The sequence below is a fragment of the Phyllobates terribilis genome, unplaced genomic scaffold (assembly GCF_046119375.1).
Source record: "Phyllobates terribilis strain yellow unplaced genomic scaffold, ASM4611937v1 Scaffold_374__1_contigs__length_1864666, whole genome shotgun sequence".
Lineage (NCBI taxonomy): Eukaryota > Metazoa > Chordata > Amphibia > Anura > Dendrobatidae > Phyllobates > Phyllobates terribilis.
Genome location: NW_027363134.1, coordinates 88,169 through 107,144, shown reverse-complemented (window position 1 = coordinate 107,144; position 18,976 = coordinate 88,169). Strand labels below are relative to the sequence as shown.

The 18,976-nt window shown below is 43.7% G+C and overlaps 1 protein-coding gene across 1 annotated transcript; it reads right to left on the bottom strand.

Moving 5' to 3' along the window:
- Nucleotides 1–1,651: 1,651 nt before the first annotated feature.
- Nucleotides 1,652–17,929, bottom strand: LOC141223165 (uncharacterized). Its single transcript, XM_073666789.1, has 6 exons — nucleotides 17,447–17,929; nucleotides 17,138–17,317; nucleotides 16,931–17,054; nucleotides 16,750–16,847; nucleotides 16,462–16,552; nucleotides 1,652–6,305 (listed from the first exon to the last, which is right to left on the bottom strand). The coding sequence occupies exons 1-6, from the start codon at nucleotides 17,537–17,539 to the stop codon at nucleotides 4,885–4,887; spliced, it is 2,007 nt and encodes a 668-aa protein (XP_073522890.1). The 5' UTR covers nucleotides 17,540–17,929; the 3' UTR covers nucleotides 1,652–4,884.
- Between the last annotated feature and the right edge of the window lie 1,047 nt (nucleotides 17,930–18,976).

The window sequence follows — 18,976 nt, the reverse complement described above, 5'->3', positions numbered from 1 at the left end:
CTTCAGAGAATATTTTGACGTCTACATTATTTAATGATATTGGATGAATATTAGGGCAGGTATTTGGTTCTTTTCCAGGCTTTGATGAAACCATTATATGAGCCTTAAGTGATTGGGGGCAAAAGGGGAGTCTTCTGAGATATTATTGAACACTTTGGCTAAAAATGGTAATAACTGGGGGGGAAAACATCTTATAAAATCTATTATTGAATCCATCTGCCCCAGGGCTCTTCCCGATAGGGATTTATTGGCCTCTCCTATCTCTTGTTCAGTGAAAGCTTTGTCTAGTATCTCCTGCTCAGGGATCTGTAAGGAAGGAAAGTCAGTGTCCATAATATATTTGTCAATTTTTGTTTCAAGAATATTAGGTGGCATGTCAGGGTTTTGTCCATGAATATTATATAGTGAACTATTAAACAGCAACTAAATGCTTCCGCTATGTCAGTGGGGTTATGAATTTCTGGCCCGGGTGCCCCTTTTATTTTGGATACGTATGTCCTTTACACGTGTGGATGTAACCTCCTTGCCAATGAGCAACCACATTTATCTGCAAATTCGTACGAGAACCTTCACATGTGATCTTGGCATTTTGTGTACGTTTGATCTAGTAAAGACCTTTCCTCCTTTCGTTTTTCAATCAGATCGATTTTATGGAAAAAAAAATAAAAGAATTACCAATATTTTTTTTTTTTTATACAAACATTGTGAGAACAACAATAAAAAGAAAGAAAAACCAGTAAACAATACAAGAACCGGTTTACAATGATATAAATCCCAATATCGCTCTATAGTACAATGTTTTGGAACAGTAATTTGTACATTTGTACATAAATATCTGAATACTTCCCGACTGCTTATGTTTTTCCCTATTGAGACATCAAAAGAAAAAGGATATATCTAAGAAGGGGCAATTGTGTGGACTGAGACAATTATTATTTGCTGACACCTTGGGTATAAGGATATAAATTCCTGGCTTACTGTAAGGAAATGGACAAACGATCCAGGATAGTATTTCTGTGAAGGTTCTTTGAAGCAATACCTGGGGTAATTAACCATTGCTCCCATATGTGTATGGATTTCTTGACAGCGTTCCTTTAATATAAGATCCCCTTTCCAAGCATAGAGTGTTATTTATCCTGGATTTTAGTTCTGTTATCGTTGGGGGAGAATTGTCTATCCAATGTAGTGCCAACAACTTTCTGGCTGGGAATAATATTCTTGAGCTATCTACTGCCATATGGAGTCTGGGTCTACGTCCTCTCCCAGGAGTCCTAGGATTCGGATTTTAGGTTCCAACTGAAGTTGTATCCCAAATACAGATCGTACAAGAGCCATCACCACGTTCCATTAGTCGCCAATATTTACACATTTCCACGTCATATGTATCAAGTGGGCGCGTCCTTTTGACCACATATAGGAGATGTGTCATCCATTTGTATTTCAATTTTAAATAAAATTCTTGGGGATCTATATACCCTATGAATGAGAAGAATTCGGGACAATCTTTGTAACTCTGACAATGAAACTTTCGGTGTCTAATCCAGTATTTCCCCCATTGCTCCTCAGATAAGGGACCCACATCCACCTCCCATGTCTTAACTATCAAAGGATATTTATCCAAACGTAGGGCCAGTAACTGCCTATAAATAAGGGATATTAGACCTTTTGTATCCATCGATGTAGTAATGGTATCTATTGGGTGATGTCAATTTATGTTTATTCTAGTTGTGTAGTATATGCAATATGTATTTGCAGATATTGATAAAACACCCTATGTGGAAGGTTAAAACCTGCCTTTATTTGTTCAAACATCTTGAATAATCCATCCCTCAAGAGTTGTGACACCAAACATATACCCATATCCTCTCACTCACTAACATTTTTTTTTCTGTAGCTCTGGTAAGTTATAGCTGTGCCATAAAGGAGTATAGTTTGTGTACTTTTCAATCCCCAGAATATTTTTACCCCTATCCCACGCCTTATATATTAACTTTACTGTACAACATTTTAGAGATGTAGGTTGCCATGTAGGCAAGTGACGGCTAATTAAGAAAAGGACTATATGGCTATTCATATTGTGTAAAGGAGAATAATAGGTATAATCCTTTACGTCTGGATGTAGTATCCTCCATACGTCAACCGGTTGAGACCAAAGCACAATTAGCAAAGCTTTTGTTTGTGTTTTAGATTGGTGACTCCAGCCCAGGGACGCGTCTAAAGAAGGATCCAAGAAAAAATTAAAGTCACCTCCAATGATGATAAGGTCCTCCGCAAAATATTTTAGTTTGTTTAAGTAATGACGGCATGTCTTAATTTGGTCACAATTAGGGAGATACAAGTTTTGGAGTAGATGGAGATCTTAAACACATACCTCCTCTCCGTGTCAGACAGTGTTTCTACAATAGTATGCAGCAGTGATCTGTGGCGGCCGATACTCAGCACCTTAGACTTCGAAACAGCATTTTTCTGGGACGCCAAGATGAATAATATCTATTAGTAATCTGAGGTACAGTATATGATCACCTCTAAAGTGTGACTCCTGAAAAAAGAGAAAATGTACGTGCTGTTTATGCCTATGATAAAACACTTGAGCTCCTTTCTCTGGAACATTAAGTCCTCTGACATTCAATGAACAAGTTTTGAGTTGTGCCATATTATATGAAAAAAAGGGGGAATGGAAGAGAGAAAGGTAAAGAGAAAAGAGGAAGTATAGACGGTAGATAGTAACGTCTACCTCTCAGTGTCTAAGAAGTATAGATTATGAATATATCGAAACAGTAGGAAATTGCGAAACAAGCAGATCCCAATGCAAGTCCCTAACTGGGGGTTGTCTTTACAGGCGTAAGTCAAACTTTCAGTTCTAGGGTTCCTATTAGGTGGAACCATGGAATATAAAGCAAGTAATGTAATACAGCCCGATATTACAGTAGTATCATGTGAACTCAACTTATATCCTGGTCTAAGATCTTATATGAACTTAGACATTCTATATAGTGGAAGAGTGGCACCTAATGCTCTATTTAGATATATCTAATTATATGCTTAAAGAAATAAGTAAGCATCTGCAAACTGTCTATCATCAGGGAAGACAAGATTCATTTCAGGAGCTCATATGATTGGCAGGTTCCTTTCCCATCTGGCTGCATCACCATCAAGTTCCTGATCCATTGAACGCCTTCTGTGACGGGCTGGAACTCTCTGTGGCAATGGTGGAGCAGGTGGCCAGTCAGATATATGGAATGTCCAGGGCATCACAAACAGGTCTCATGTTGCTTGGATCTTTGAAAATATACAGCTGGAATGGGTACCCCCAGGAGTACATCAGGCCATTTTCCCGGATGGCATTAAGTAGTGGTTGCAATACCCTTCTTTTAGCAAGTGTCATTCAGGATAGATATGTGAGCAACTATATGCGTTTTCCATTGAAATCACCAGGACCCAACTCCTCTGCTTTCCTCACAATGGCCTCTTTTACATTGAAAAAAATATGCGACAGATAATGTCCCTTGGACACTCAGGATCTGGGCCATGATTGCCTATTGTACGGTGCGCCTTTTAAATCTCCACCTCCTTATCAATAGGATCACCAAGGATATTATGAATAATGATCGGTGTTGGCATAATCACTTGTGCATTGATGCTTTCAGGTATACCCCTTATCCAGATATTATTGCCATTTTCTTGATCATCAACCATATTAAACAGATGGTTTATTTACTGGCTGTGAAGATCCAGTGTTAGTTTCTGAGCATTATGATGGCCTCTAACTTGAACGTCGTCATCCTCTAATCTCTGTACCTTGTCAGTAAGCTGTGACAGGATAGAAGTGAGGGGACGTATTTCAGTATTGTATGTGGTCTCCAGCCTCTGAATATATTGCTCCATATCTTCTTTAGTAGGGATAGACGCAATCTGATATACAAATAAGTTATGTTGTTCCCCATATCAGAATAACCTGTGGCTGGGAGGTAAATGTCCCTGTGAAGCAAGCACTGCTCAGTATGTGGACTTTGGTGAGAGTACAGGGAGATTTGTGGAGCTGTTTTCTTGTGAGGCCTACATTAAGAAAGAAGTTAGTGCAGGACTTACAGCCTGGAGCTGTCTGGCATCATGAGGGTTAAGACTGCTTCTTTTACCACGTTGAAGTGAGGCAGTAATAGCTCCGGAGCAGGAAGATAAGACCTTCCATAAGAAACGCTGCATACCAGACATGCTGACGGAGGTGGAGGACCTCAGATTAACCTCTGATTTCTTATTTCTTTCCCATATCGAAAGTCATGTTTGAGGCTGTAAATTGCTTATAATTCACCCAGTAGCACGGTATGAAGAGAGTGCTTTCAGTGTGTGCATTCTCTTGGTGCTATGTCCAGGCCCTGTCCTTCCTGTTGATGTTCAATACGTCTGAAGGTGGCGTTGATTGGCAGCAGGATTGTGTGATGTAACAATCTTGTGTGATGTAACATCCTTACGGAAACGCGAGTTGTGACACCAATGGAACGGCACCAGAACAGGAAGTGTGTATGAGTGTTTTTATTTTAACAAGGCCAAACATGAGGAATGAGAAGGAGTTGTCCTAGTAGTGGACAACCCCTTTATGAAGATACAATTTTCGGTTAAAAATGAAAAAGGCTTCTCCCCTGTGTGACTTCTCTGAAGTTTGTTAAGAGTTGATTTCCGTGCAAAACATTTCCCACATTAAGAACATGAAAATGGATTCTCGTCTGTGTGAGTACTTTGGTGACTAAGAAGTGATGATTTCTTCACAAAACATTTCCCACATTCTGAACAGGAAAAAGGCTTCTCCCCTGTGTGATTTCTCTGGTGTATAACCAAATCTGATTTCCGGCTAAAACATTTCCCACATTCTGAACAGCAAAAAGGCTTTTACCCTGTGTGAGTTCTCTGGTGCTCAACCAAAACTGATTTCTCGATAAAACATTTCCCACATTCTGAACAGGAAAAAGGTTTCTCCCCTGTGTGAGTTCTCTGGTGCTTTAGAAAACCTGATTTCCAGCCAAAACATTTTCCACATTCTGAACAGAAAAAAGGCTTCTCCCCTGTGTGAGTTCTCTGGTGCTCAACCAAATCTATTTTCCGGCTTAAACATTTTCCACATTCTGAACAGGAAAAAGGCATCTCCCCTGTGTGAATTCTCTGGTGCTTAACCAAATCTGATTTCCGGCTAAAACATTTTCCACATTCTGAACAGGAAAAAGGCTTCTCCCCTGTGTGAGTTCTCTGATGTCTGATACAACATGATTTCGCTGTAAAACATTTCCCACATTCTGAACATGAAAAAGGCTTCTCCCCTGTGTGATATCTCTGATGTTTGATAAAACTTGATTTCAATCTAAAACATTTCCCACATTCTGAACAGGAAAAAGGCTTCTCCCCTGTGTGAGTTCTCTGGTGATTAACCAAATCTGATTTCCGGCTAAAACATTTTCCACATTCTGAACAGGAAAAAGGCTTCTCCCCTGTGTGAGTACTGTTATGCTCAACCAAATTTGATTTCCGGCTAAAACATTTTCCACATTCTGAACAGAAAAAAGGCTTCTCCCCTGTGTGAGTACTGTTATGCTCAACCAAATATGATTTCCGGCTAAAACATTTTCCACATTCTGAACAGGAAAAAGGCTTCTCCCCTGTGTGAGTACTGTTATGCTCAACCAAATATGATTTCCGGCTAAAACATTTTCCACATTCTGAACAGGAAAAAGGCTTCTCCCCTGTGTGAGTTCTTTGGTGCTTAACAAAATTTGATTTATCGTTAAAACACTTCCCACATTCTGAACATGAATAAGGCTTCTCTCCTGTGTGAGTTCTCTGATATTTGATTAAACTTGATTTCTCTGTAAAACAATTTCCACTTTCTGAACAAGAAAATGGCTTCTCTCCTGTGTGACTTCGCTGGTGATTAAAAAGATCTGATTTCTGGTTAAACAATTTCCCACACTTGAAACAAAAAAATCTATTCTCTGCTGTGTGAATGCTTTGATGTTTAAGAAAAGACTTTTCGAGGGAAAAACTATTTCCATATTCTGAAAGTGAAAATGGCTTCTTTGCTTTAGGAGCAATTTGTTTTTTAATGCTTATTTTGTGACTTTGATTTTCCTTGGTAATCAGCAATGAATCAGAAGACAGGACCTGTTTCAAAGGATCAGATGACAGATCTTTGCTGTGAAGGGATGATGGTATATCTGGAGTAATGGCATTCACTTCAATTGTATCTTGTTTGATCTCAAGATCATCTGATTTAAAAATTGAAGATGTCAGCTGTCCCTCTGATCTCCTGGTACAGTCATCTGCCAAGAATAAAACCAATTATTATTTATGAATAACATATCCTTAAAATTTATATTGTTGAATATTTCTACTTAAACTCTCTGCAAAAATGTACTTTATATAAAAGTATCATTATTTACCAAGAAAACACATCACAGAAAAAAAATCTGCCTTACCAACACCAAATCAGATAACAAATGCATTAGTATTTTAGTGTTGGTTGGGTGTACTGGGGTGTCTGTCCATGTGGGGTGCACTTATATAGTGCTGGGCAGCCCTCCTGATCTAATAGTATGGGCATCATCACTATCCTAAGCCAGACACTGTGCATCAAACCTACCTGTGTGACTGGCGTCCTATTCAAGCTTCATCTGTGTGCATCTTTAATACTAGGCAGCCACCCCCTCCATGAATTGGTAGGTTTGTGAATGGTTGCTCCATCAGTATTTTGCACCTGCGTTGCCCCCACCTTTATCATGGGGGTCTGCGGCATCCTGCTAGTGCATTTGTTATATGATTTGGTGTTGGTAAGGCTGTATCTTTTTCTGTGATTTTTTTTACATTTTGCCCTATGTTAGCCGTCATTATTCACCAAGACAATAACAGTTCACAGTCTAATAGAAAACCTCATAGGATGGAGCAGTAGAGCGTGGTGTTCAACTGTTTGTTCATTCTGCCTCCAAATATGGAATAAAAAGCCACCAAACAATGTTATGTAGGTGAAATAATATCAATAAAAACTTCTACTCATCTCACAAAAAAACAAGTCCCCACTCAGGTCCATCATCTGTCAGTGGAAAAACAGAGGTTTCCACATTATTAGTGGCTCAAAGGCTTTTGAAAAGCAACATGGTTTCCTTAAACCAATCCAGCAATATCCGCTCTCCCAAAGTCAGATCCCCCCCTCACTTCTGAGCCTTGCAGTGCGCCCAAAACACATAGCATCCATGTATTTAGCATTACTATAGTGAGAAGAACCCACTTAATTTACGGTGTGTGTCTCCTGGAGCACAATCTGGGCACTATGTGTTGGGTAATGAAATTATATATTTGTAATTTTCCATCATCCACTACGTGCTAATTTCCGGAAAGTGCCTGTGGAGTCAAAATAGTCACTACTCCTATAGATTATATCACTGAGGGTTATAATTTCCAAAATGGAGTCACTTTATGGGGATTTCTACAGCTCTGGTTTTCTGCAATTTGGTCACATTAGGGCTTCTGCAAATGGTGGGTCCCATCTCCTCTGGGATCTGCTCCTGCGACGTCTGCTTCTGTCACCAGGTGCCGCCTTATTCATCCTGCAGGTGGCGCTGGTGATGGAGGAGACGTCAGAACCAGAAGCTCTGGACGGCGCAGGCTCTGTCCAGCCACTAAGATTAGGGTGCCTGGTACCTGTAGTACTATCCAGTCTGGCAGTATGGGTGTGTGCTGTCCAGCTGGAGTAATCTGCTCCCTACTTCAGCCATTTGGAAAGCACCGCACCCTACTAAAGCTGGAAGCATATTGCTGGAAGCTGCCAGATACAGCCTTGTTCTCCTCTGGTTCAGTCCTCTGTGCTCAGCTCCCGGCTTGTGTATTTGTTTCCTGTTGTGACCTCGGCCCGTTTTCTGACTACTTTTGTGTGATTTTGTATTTTCTCTGACCTCCATGTTCTGACCCGGCTATCTGACTATTCTTCTTCCCATCTCACACCACAAAACATTAGGTAACACTGTGGCCCAAGCCTAGGGGTCTCTGTCTAAGTCCAAATCCATGTAGAGGGGTTAAAGGGTGATGAGCAAGGCAAACCCTGGGATCTGGAAAATGGAGTAGATAGCGCCAAGCCTGTTTGTGGTAGCCATATGTTGAGCTGCCAGGTGACAGTGAACAGTGTCCCCAATACATTGTGTCTGCAAACTATCCCAGCAAAATCTGCATTCAAATAGCTAAATGTCGCTCCTTCCCTTCTTAACCTGCCATGTGCCCACACAGTAGTGTACAACCGTATATCGGGTATTGTCGGATTCAAGAGAAGTTGGAATATAATTTGTAAGGTCCATTTGTTTCCTATTATCCTTTGTGAAGAATCTCAAAGTTATCACCATATAAAGTGACACGCGTCAGATTTGAAAAATGGGCCCAGATAGGAACACAAAACTGGCTGCAGGAAGAGGTTAAATCAGAGTATTTTGGGCACTAACTACTATAGTCAAAACTATGAGTATAGACAATAACATCTACTGAAATGATCAATCTCAACAGTCTCCATCAGTAAGTAGTGAGTAATTAGTGGTGAAACCTCTCTGTGGTAATTGCAGTATGGTGCTCGGTGGCTCTTGGCTAGGCATGAGCGAACATTTCAATGTTCGGTTCTGAAAAGTTAGCAGAACAAATTGATATTCGCAGAATTTATTAGTCGAATATTCGTCAAACATTTCCGAATCCCATAGGAGTCAATGGGGGGACCAAAAAAATGCAAAGGGAACGCCTAGAAACGGGACCAAAAGCTGCCAAAACACATCAAATTAGGGAAGTGCCATCAATTGACCCAGAGTACAAGTACTGTAATTATTATTACTGTGGCAGCGAAATTTATTCAGTTGCGCTTTACATGTCAAAAGGGGTCACCGACTGGTACAACAGGAGAGAGGACCATGCCTGCGAGGGCGCACAGTCACGGACATGGTTTGTGGATCCACTGTGCCAGGGACCCCCGAGAGCCTGGAGGGGCGTGACTAAGCGAGCACCGGACTGTTCACTAGAGCCTCTGATGGTGAGGTTAGACTTGGCTCCCGGTGAACGCCAGGTGCCACTCCAGGACAGACCAACGGACGCTCAGCAGCTGGACCCAGTAGAACAGACTAGATGGCGGTGCAGGCAGAGTCTGTAGCGGGAGTGCAGCAGGCAGAGTCTGTAGCGGGAGTGCAGCAGGCAGAGTCTGTAGCGGGAGTGCAGCAGGCAGAGTCTGTAGCGGGAGTGCAGCAGGCAGAGTCTGTAGCGGGAGTGCAGCAGGCAGAGTCTGTAGCGGGAGAGTAGCAGGCAGAGTCTGTAGCGGGAGTGCAGCAGGCAGAGTCTGTAGCGGGAGTGCAGCAGGCAGAGTCTGTAGCGGGAGTGCAGCAGGCAGAGTCTGTAGCGGGAGTGCAGCAGGCAGAGTCTGTAGCGGGAGTGCAGCAGGCAGAGTCTGTATCGGGAGTGCAGCAGGCAGAGTCTGAATCGGGAGTGCTGCAGGCAGAGTCTGTATCGGGAGTGCTGCAGGCAGAGTCTGTATCGGGAGTGCAGCAGGCAGAGTCTGTATCGGGAGTGCAGCAGGCAGAGTCTGTATCGGGAGTGCAGCAGGCAGAGTCTGTATCGGGAGTGCAGCAGGCAGAGTCTGTATCGGGAGTGCAGCAGGCAGAGTCTGTATCGGGAGTGCAGCAGGCAGAGTCTGTATCGGGAGTGCAGCAGGCAGAGTCTGTATCGGGAGTGCTGCAGGCAGAGTCTGTATCGGGAGTGCTGCAGGCAGAGTCTGTATCGGGAGTGCAGCAGGCAGAGTCTGTATCAGGAGAGCAGCAGGCAGAGTCTGTATCAGGAGTGCAGCAGGCAGAGTCTGTATCAGGAGAGCAGCAGGCAGAGTCTGTATCAGGAGTGCAGCAGGCAGAGTCTGTATCAGGAGTGCAGCAAGGACTGGTACACAACCTTACACAACTTAGACTGCAGAACAGGAAGGTTCCACTACAGCCAACCCAATAGATGGAGACCCAATTAGGATTCCCCACATTTAAAAAAATTAGTGGCAGACGTCAGCAAAGTGGCATCAATTTCACTACAGTAGAAATAGTGTAAATAAGACCCACACCTCTTCCAGTACAGCCAACCCAGAAGATGGGGACCTAAGCAGGAGTGTTCACATTGCCTTAAATGAGGGCCTAACACCACCGAAGTGGCACCAATGTCATCAGACTACAAGTAGTTTAACGCAGACCCATACCTGTCCCACTACAGCCAACGCAAGAGATGCAGATTCAATCGGAAGTGTTTACATTTAAAAAAATAGGGCCTAAGATCACCCTTTCCATGGCCAACAGATTGGAGAATGTGGAGTTCAACCTCTTAGCTTTGTCGTGTGTGGGATGAAACAGTCTTTTACGTGACTACAACAGCGGGATTGAGGGCTGGCTGCAGTACTGAGAAAGGGCAGAGTATGGTGAAACGGACAAACCGATAGACCGTGAGTGAGGTGCATGTGGATATGTTACGGTGGATTAAGAAACGTGTGGTGTGCTCAGAGAAACAAACACAGCAGGCATGTCCGCTTCACTTACAGCTGACAGGCTGTCACTCAGCCTAACTGCAGTGGGTATACAGCTTGTTCTGTCGGACACCTGCGTGACAACTTGGCACGGTAACAGAGGAGGAGGAAGAAGCAGCAGAGGTGTTTGATGGGGCGGCTGATGGTTGCTTTTTGAAAATCTATTTTAAGTTTATTATGTTTGCGTACCCGTTTGGGGAGAACAATATCTGCACCAAATGCTCAATTTCACTACATTCACTCCATAACTATAGAAATGCATGGAGACCAAAACCGCTTCCACTACAGTCAACCCAATGGATGGAGAACCATTCAGGATTCCCCATATTTCCAAAAATTAGCGGCCCACATCTCATCCAGTACAAACAACCCAAGAGATGGAGACTTAACCAGGAGTGTTCACATTGCCCTAAATGAGGGCCTAACACCACCGAAGTGGCATCAATTTCACTAGAGTATAAGTATTGCAAAGGAGGCCAAAACTAGTTCCTCTACAGCCAACCCAATAGATGGAGACCCAATCATGATTCTCCATATTTCAAAAAAATTTGTGGCAGACACTAGCAACGTCTAATCAATTTTACTACAGTAGAAATAGTGTAAATAAAACCCACACCTCTTCCAGTACAGCCAACCCAGGAGATGGAGACCTAACCAGGAGTGTTCACATTGCCCTAAATGAGGGCCTAACATCACCGAAGTGGCATCAATGTCATCACGAGCTTGTGCAAAAAATGTGTGAAAGGACTCCCAGAAATTGCTTCTGCCACTTACTCTGCTGCTGTTGCTAATGTTTTGGCGTTGACGAGCTGACGTGCCGGAGGTTGAAAGACTACAGCTGCGACGCACACTGTGTGCCTCACTGTTATCTTGGGGAAAACCTCTATTAAAGGTTGCTTAAAAGCTTGTTTCGATACTCCAACATAAGCAGGTCCCTTTTCAGGGCGGGAAGCATCTGGCAAAATTGACTCAGATCCACGTTATAACAGAGTGGCAACCCAGTAGTCAGCATTATTTCGAATCCTAGCTATACAGGGATCATGTTGCAGATAGTGCATCAAGAAGGCACTTATATGTCGGGCTCTTCCAGGAGGTCCAAAGCCAGGCTGTATTGTGGGCTGCGTAACACTGATGCTTGTTTCCTAAGTCCCCTCCAGCCAACCACGTTCAAACAAGAGGGGATGATTATCCTCTTCATCCTCTGACAGTTGCTCGCCCATCACCTCTTCCTCCTCCATTAGTTCTTCGGCTCTTGCACCTTCACTAACAGTTTGCCTGGTATCACCAAACCCCCTCGATCGCTGTAATCCAGCGTCACTTGGCATAAGCCTGTGTGACGACAGTCTGGAAATTTGAGACATTGGTATCCCTTCCGCATCCTCCTCTTGTTCTGGGGCCAGCACCTCCTGCTGCAGGTTATTCAAAGTTTGCTCCATCATGTATATGTCCGGAATAGTGATGTTGATGATGGCATCGTCAGTGCTAACCAGTTTAGTAGCCATTTCAAAACCGTGCAGAATGTGCAGAGGTCCCTAATCTGTTCCCACTCCACAAACGTGATATGCTCCAAGTCCGTACGGTGTTGCCCCAAGCTATACGTCATGACATACTGCGCCAGAGCTCGTTGCTGCTGGCACAGTTGCTGCAACATGTGCAGAGTGGAATTCCACCGCGTCGGCCATCGAAGATCAACCTGTTAACTGGCACGGACAAAGACCTCTGTATCGATGCAAGTCGATGACATGAGGGGTGCGAACGTCGGAAGTGAGCACACAGCTTCCGTACTTTGTGAAGCAGCTCATCCAGGCCAGGATAGTGGCGGAGAAATCGCTGTACCACCAGGTTGAGGACGTGAGCCGATCTTGCCTAGGCCTAGGGCCAATAACAGGTTCGCACCGTTATCGCACACGGCCTTCCCTGGTTCTAGGTTCAGCGGAGACAGCCATTGCTCAAACTGAGCCTGGAGAGCTGCCCACAACTCTTCACCTGTATGATTGAGATCTCCAAAGCATATTAATTTGAAGGCTGCCTGATTATGGAGAGCCCTGACTGCGCAGTACGGAGGTGGTGTGTATTCGCTCCGCACCTTGGAACGCGGTGTCTTGTTAAGGCAGAGGTTGAGTGCGCAGGTGGAGGCCCTAGAGGAGGTGGAGGATGCAAAAGCAGTGGAGGAAGTGGGAAATACAGAGGTTTCTCCTGCAAGCCTTGGGGATTCCAAGATTTGTGGAGCAGCTCCTGCCCCGCCTGCCCCCACAGCCACCAGAGTCACCCAGTGCCTAGTCAGCGAGATGTAAAGCCCTTGGCCTTGCTTACTCATCCAGGTGTCTGAGGTGAAATGCACCCTGGCACACATAGATTTAGACAAGGAACGGGTGATGTTGTCTGCGACATGCTGGTATAGCGCAGGCACAGCTTTCTTAGAGAAGTAATGGCGACTGGGCAACTGGTACTGGGGGACTGCGACGGCCATCATTTTTCGGAAACCGTCTGTATCTACCAGGCGGAAAGGCAGCATTTACGTGGTCAACAGATTGGAGATGGTGGTGTTCAACCTCTTAGCTTTGTCATGCGTAGAATGAAACAATCTTTTACGTGACCACAACTGCGGGACCGAGGGCTGGCTAAGGTGCTGAGAGAGCGGAGTATGGTGAACCAGAAAAACTGGTGGAGTGTGAGTGAGGTGCAGATGTTACGGTGGATTTAGAAACATGCGGTGTGTTCGTTGAAACGAACACAGCAGGTGTGTCCGCTTCCATTACAGCTGAAGGGCTGTCACTCAGCCTGACTGAAGCGGGTAAAGAACCAGAGTTTCTGCGATGGGAGACCTGCGTGACAATACTTGGCACGGTAACAGAGAAGGAGGAAGAAGCAGCGGATGCGTTTGCTGGGGCAGATGATGGTTGTTGAGGTGCGCTGTTCCGCATTTCAGCGCAGTAAGATTCGCAGGGTAAAGAATGTTGTTTGAGCATGTGAACGTTCATGCATGTAGTAGTCAAATTTACTGAGTTTTTTATCGCAAAGTTTGCAAAAAAACGTGAGTTGGCTCATCCTTTTGCAGTGACCAAAAAGGCCCATACTAGGCAACCCTTGCTGCCACTGCGAGCTGCAGACGCATGACAGCTGCTGGCCACAGCCACGGTTGTGGCTAAGGATGCAGTGCTCCTCGTGCTTGCATCACTCCATGTCTGCGCCGTAGGGCGAAATATAACCTCCTCGTCATCCTACTCCACCTCCTCAGATGAGCTACTCGGCTGCGTGACTATGGGTTCACACCAAGTAGGATCTTCAACCTCGTCATCATCCAATGTGTTATCCCATTCCTCGCCCTCAGAGTGACCCCTCTCCTCTTGTTGCCCTGACAGCACAGTACAGTCCGCATGAGCCTCAGGTATCCGAGTCTCATCGGGATCACCTTCCTCCCCTGCGGTTAACGTCTGGTGACGAGGGTCAGGAATCTGCTCGGACCCTACTTCATCCTGCCCCGAATTCAAGCTAAAAAAATTTTGGGCATCGCTGCAGATGCTTTCCTCCTCTTTACTCTGTGACTGTTTGGAGTACACTTCTTATGTCCATGGTGTAGAATGGGTGACGAGTTCTACAGACTCGCCCATCTGTCATTTGCTACAGTCAGTTGGGCAGTTGTGACGTGGTGCTTTCACTAACATTACCACATACCCCACGTACACCTTTAATACCAAGCCTATTCTCCCTTCCACCACGCCCTCTCTTTTTCCCACTCATGTTGATCAGATTCAATGGTAGAAGCACGCAATTAACTAAAGAAAAATAAGTTTTTTCCTGTGCAATAACACAGCACCCACCTGAATTTCAGCGACACTAAATGACAAGGTAAGATATGGCCTGCCGTATAAGGTTACTAACAGACAAAAGAAATTTGTTAGTGTGCATAAGGCCGATAAAACCTACAAGATATTCTCCAAACAATTTCAAACTGAGATGTCCCCTACTGTATTACTTTAGGAACAGAAGAATTATTTTTTTGAATGTGGATGAGGCCAGTATGACATAGAATATATGCTCCAAAATATTTAAAACTCAGATCTAGCCAGCTGTATCACTTTACTCAGAGCAAAAAATATTTGTGGGTTACACTGCATAAGCTCTGCGTCCAGCTGACTTTGAAAGCCACTGACGTAGTAGCTGACTTATAGCACGGTATGACTTTTGGCACAGGAAAAAATATTTTTTTGACTGGGCGCAGCAAGAGGAAAAATTTATTTTTTTACTCAGATACTATTTTAGTGGAGTTGAACTTGAGTTGGTTTCAGACACTAAAAAAAAACTTTAGTGCACACAGCTTTCAATATCACAATAGCAACAGAAAAAACAGATTTTGTGCTCTGCAATAAGAAGAATCGCAGACTCTGCAGAGCACAATTTCAACCCCACTAAATGAAAAGGTGCACTGCGCTTGCTTGATCACATTAGCAATTGCAAAAAAAGATTCAAGGTATACTGAGCCATGGAGCTCTATACCAGCGGTGCACAGCACTATTGTATGGCATGGGCCCTTTGTTTCTGTCAGAATCTCAGTACTTGCACAAGAACACCTAAAAATGTGCTGCACCAGCGATTGCAGAGGTACACAGGCCAGGAATTATCTACACACTATCTGACTACCACACAAGCGCCCATCTATCTAGCTAATACCTCTCATTACACAGGAGAACACGGAGCTGCGTCTGTCTCCAGCAGTGACATGGATATAATGGCGCTGAGGGAACATGGCCGCTTTTTATATTGAGAGGACATGTGATTTCTGCAGCCAATTGCAGAAGCCCTTATGTCTGGGCAGTGTAGATGCTTCCTGCGCTATGATTGGCTGGCCGCGCTTTCCTCAGTTAAAGTTACCGCCCACAGGAAAAAACAAAAAACAGTGCGCTGCTGATCTGACCTGTTCTAAGCTCTCCACAGCCCCCACACTCACCTGGCACATGTCATCGCCCATCATACACTTGCACTATGCTAACAAAGCGCCGTGGTAGCCCTGTATTCGCGGTCCAGCACAAATTCATCTAACTTTTTTGATTTTAAGAAAATTTGCTCGCCTTTGCGATCTTGAATCCGAATGTGCCATATTCATGCCGAATTTGAAACTTTCGAACATTCGCCGAACAAATTCGCTCAATACTACTCTTGGCAATCTGAACTATCATAAGGGACAATATTTTCTGTCAGATGAGTTTCAAGAAAAAATATTACACATTCAAAGACAACTTTTTATAATAGTGCAGAGATGAGGTGTCTTAAATTTAGCTGAGAGATATATATCGTGGCACAGGTGTAATGTTTGTTTTTTTGTTTAGTTTATCACAATCTGGTTTGAATTTAGTTGGTTTTAAAAGAAATTTAAAACTCAGGATAAAGGGAAACTCTGCTGTTATTGTACAGAAATTCACACTTGGCCCTCAACATTTAATGCTGTAGATCATAAAGGTGAAGTTTGGCCAGAAAGACTGGACCTGGTCTTGTAGGGACCATATGAGCACATTCAGCAGCAGAGAAGGGAGAGAAGGTAGATTCATCCAATAAGATATCAGGGATCTAGGAAGCCAACAGCATCATTACCCTCCGCTTTCTCTTACAGGACCATCATAATATTTTTCTTCAAGTGATTTTCTGGCTTTGTGGTTTACAGATCTGGGCAGGTAACGTCTCCTAATCACAGGGAATATGTGGAAAATCCAGGTTGTAACTTCTATGGAAAAGGGTTTCTATGCCCAAAATCATTTGAACAGTTTTGGGTGGAAGAGAATGTTGTGGTCTAGAGGCAAAATGGTGATCACACGATTGTGATACGGCCGGACTACACCAGCGATAAAGCAGCCACAGCCGGTGACTGAGAAGAATCTCTGACTTCTCTGCATTTAGTGGTCACTACTCACCTGGGTAGTCATATGTAGGAATCTCCTCTTTACACCGCTCATCACCCCTTACATATGCCTCTATAGTATTAATATGGGTCAGATCTTCACCCTGAAACAAATATTGTAAAAGTCACAAACAGATGAGAAGTCCCATCTATGATCAGCTCTAATCCTGCCATCTCCACCGTTCTCATTACACTAGTATAAAACATATAATACTGGTGGATAAAACAAGACTGAGCACAAGACCTTCACAGCCGTCTACACATCATAGGGGAGATCTCATGACACCTTCTCTCCATCTACCTGATGATCCTGAGGAACATTGGGATCTTCTTGTTTACAGTCCTGTGGAAGAAGAGGATGGGGACATCTCTCTGGTGTGGTCCTCTTACTGGATAGATCTGGAAGAAACACATACAGGGACTGAATTCATTCTTTACATTCAGATAATTATAGGCTGTGTGTATTTAGTCCTGTCTATTACCTGGTGATGTGAGGGGCTGGGGAACCTCCATCATGACGTCCTTGTACAGATCTTTGTGTCCTTCTAAATACTCCCACTCCTCCATGGAGAAATAGACAGCGACATCCTGACACCTTATAGGAACCTGACACATACAATGATACAGTCATCCCCCCGATCCCTTCATAGCGTTACTGTATAATGTCCCAGCATTCCCAGCAGTGTCACCTCTCCAGTCAGCAGCTCAATCATTTTGTAGGTGAGTTCTAGGATCTTCTGGTCATTGATGTCCTCATGTATCAGGGGGTGAGATGGAGGCCCTGTGATTGAGCTCAGGAGTCTTTCCCATCCCTCAGACACATGGTCCTGACAGCGCTCACTAGAGGTCTTCTTCACTACTGTGTAATCCTGGTTATGGAGAGACACATTAATAAATCTCCCTCCAGACATTTCCAAAGTCCTCACCTCTCCAGTTCTGTTCATCTTTTATTCCCATAGATAAGAATGGTGTAATGTGACGTCATCAGAATCTCTCACCTCTCCAGTAAGCCGGAAGAGGATCTCTAGGGTGAGGTGTAATATCCTCTCTGCCATCTTGTCTCTATCCATATCCGTCTTTGATGGGTCCATAAGGAAAATTCTCTTAAATAGAAGATCTTCACTGAGAGGATCTGATATTGTGTAATAATACAATTACTGGAGATAATAAGGGGAAACATATGAGATATATTATTTTACAGTATTTAGTTTTCTGCTTTACATCTAGTAATAAAACCTATATATTTTAGGCCACAGACAACAAGCAGTTTCTTCCTCGGAGTCTGTAGCTGAACACGTTTCTCAAAGACTCATCTTCCATAAAGCTAATTCTCGTCTCATTTACGGACACTGGAATCGGCATTAGCAATACTGCAGGGGATATTCATTACACGTGACATGAGAAATAACTACTTCATGAGGAGAACGAAGACATCTTCATCTTCTACTAAGGCTCTACAAACATATTTGGCCAGAGTTCTTCACTGACTACATCTCCACCGGTCTATATGAATGTTTCCCGTCTTCCCCGGACTGTAATCTTCTATCACGTTAGTTCTCATGTCTGATTCACACACAGAAGTTTGAGGCTTTGATACATGGTAAGGTTTTTAATATTAAACAGAGTAGGACTATCCCGAATGGGTTTATCTTGCCATGGTGGGATAGCTTTCATGCTATTTTTGATCAAAAACAGTGTTACTAAGAACCCTATTTTATTTAAATGCACTTTTGCTTTTTATTTATTTATTTACAGCAGGGTTTATGATTTTTCTTCATATAGTTTTTTTTTCTGATCTATGGCCATAGTAAACATGCGTCTATGTGCTGCATGGATACCAACTTAAACCAAGCTCAAATTCTGTGTTTTTTCACGGGCACCATAGTGGCCCTGTGGGCTGCTGCTATGGATGATACACTCCTAACTATCCAACTATCATAATGATAAAAATCTCATAGGTCCTGTATTTATTAGTATCTGCACGAAGAATGGAGCTAAGTGAGTATTTATTAAAGGGAATCCACTCCACCGACTACCCCACGGCCAGCAAGCATCAGAATCTTCACTGAATAAAAAGCCATTTCACAGCAAACAGACCCCTAATATGAGGCATACAGGTATGTATAGATTCACATTTCTATCACCTGTATGCCAATATTAGAGGTCAGATAAGTCCCAGAGGGTGACAGATTCCCTTTCATCAGCCGTGGGGTGATCATAAAACCAGATATGTATCATGGTATTCTAAGGTGGTTAATGGTTGCATAGTCAATGGGAGGCATGTGTCACAGAGATGGCTGGTCTCTGTGATGTAACCCAGGGTGTTTCTCTAGGGCAGATAAGCAATAAGAGGATCGGTTGGTGCACCTGGGAGCCGGGTTACGGGTAGCTAAGAGAGAATGGGTGGGTCCAGCTACCCACATACCTCACCTCTGGGTGTGGTTAACAGCCTATTAAATGGAGCCTGTTGTTTGGCACATGGTCTGTGTGTTTGGAGGGAGAAGGCCTCCTGTGTATGTATGTCTTCA

Excerpts from the sequence above, each read along its gene's own strand:
- LOC141223165 (XM_073666789.1), bottom strand. The coding sequence starts at position 17,539 with ATGGACCCATCAAAGACGGATATGGATAGAGACAAGATGGCAGAGAGG. Across the intron at positions 16,848-16,930 it reads CCAGCCCCTCACATCACCAG|ATCTATCCAGTAAGAGGACC; the intron begins GTAATAGACAGG and ends TGTTTCTTCCAG. Across the intron at positions 6,306-16,461 it reads TCCTACATATGACTACCCAG|ATGACTGTACCAGGAGATCA; the intron begins GTGAGTAGTGAC and ends TATTCTTGGCAG.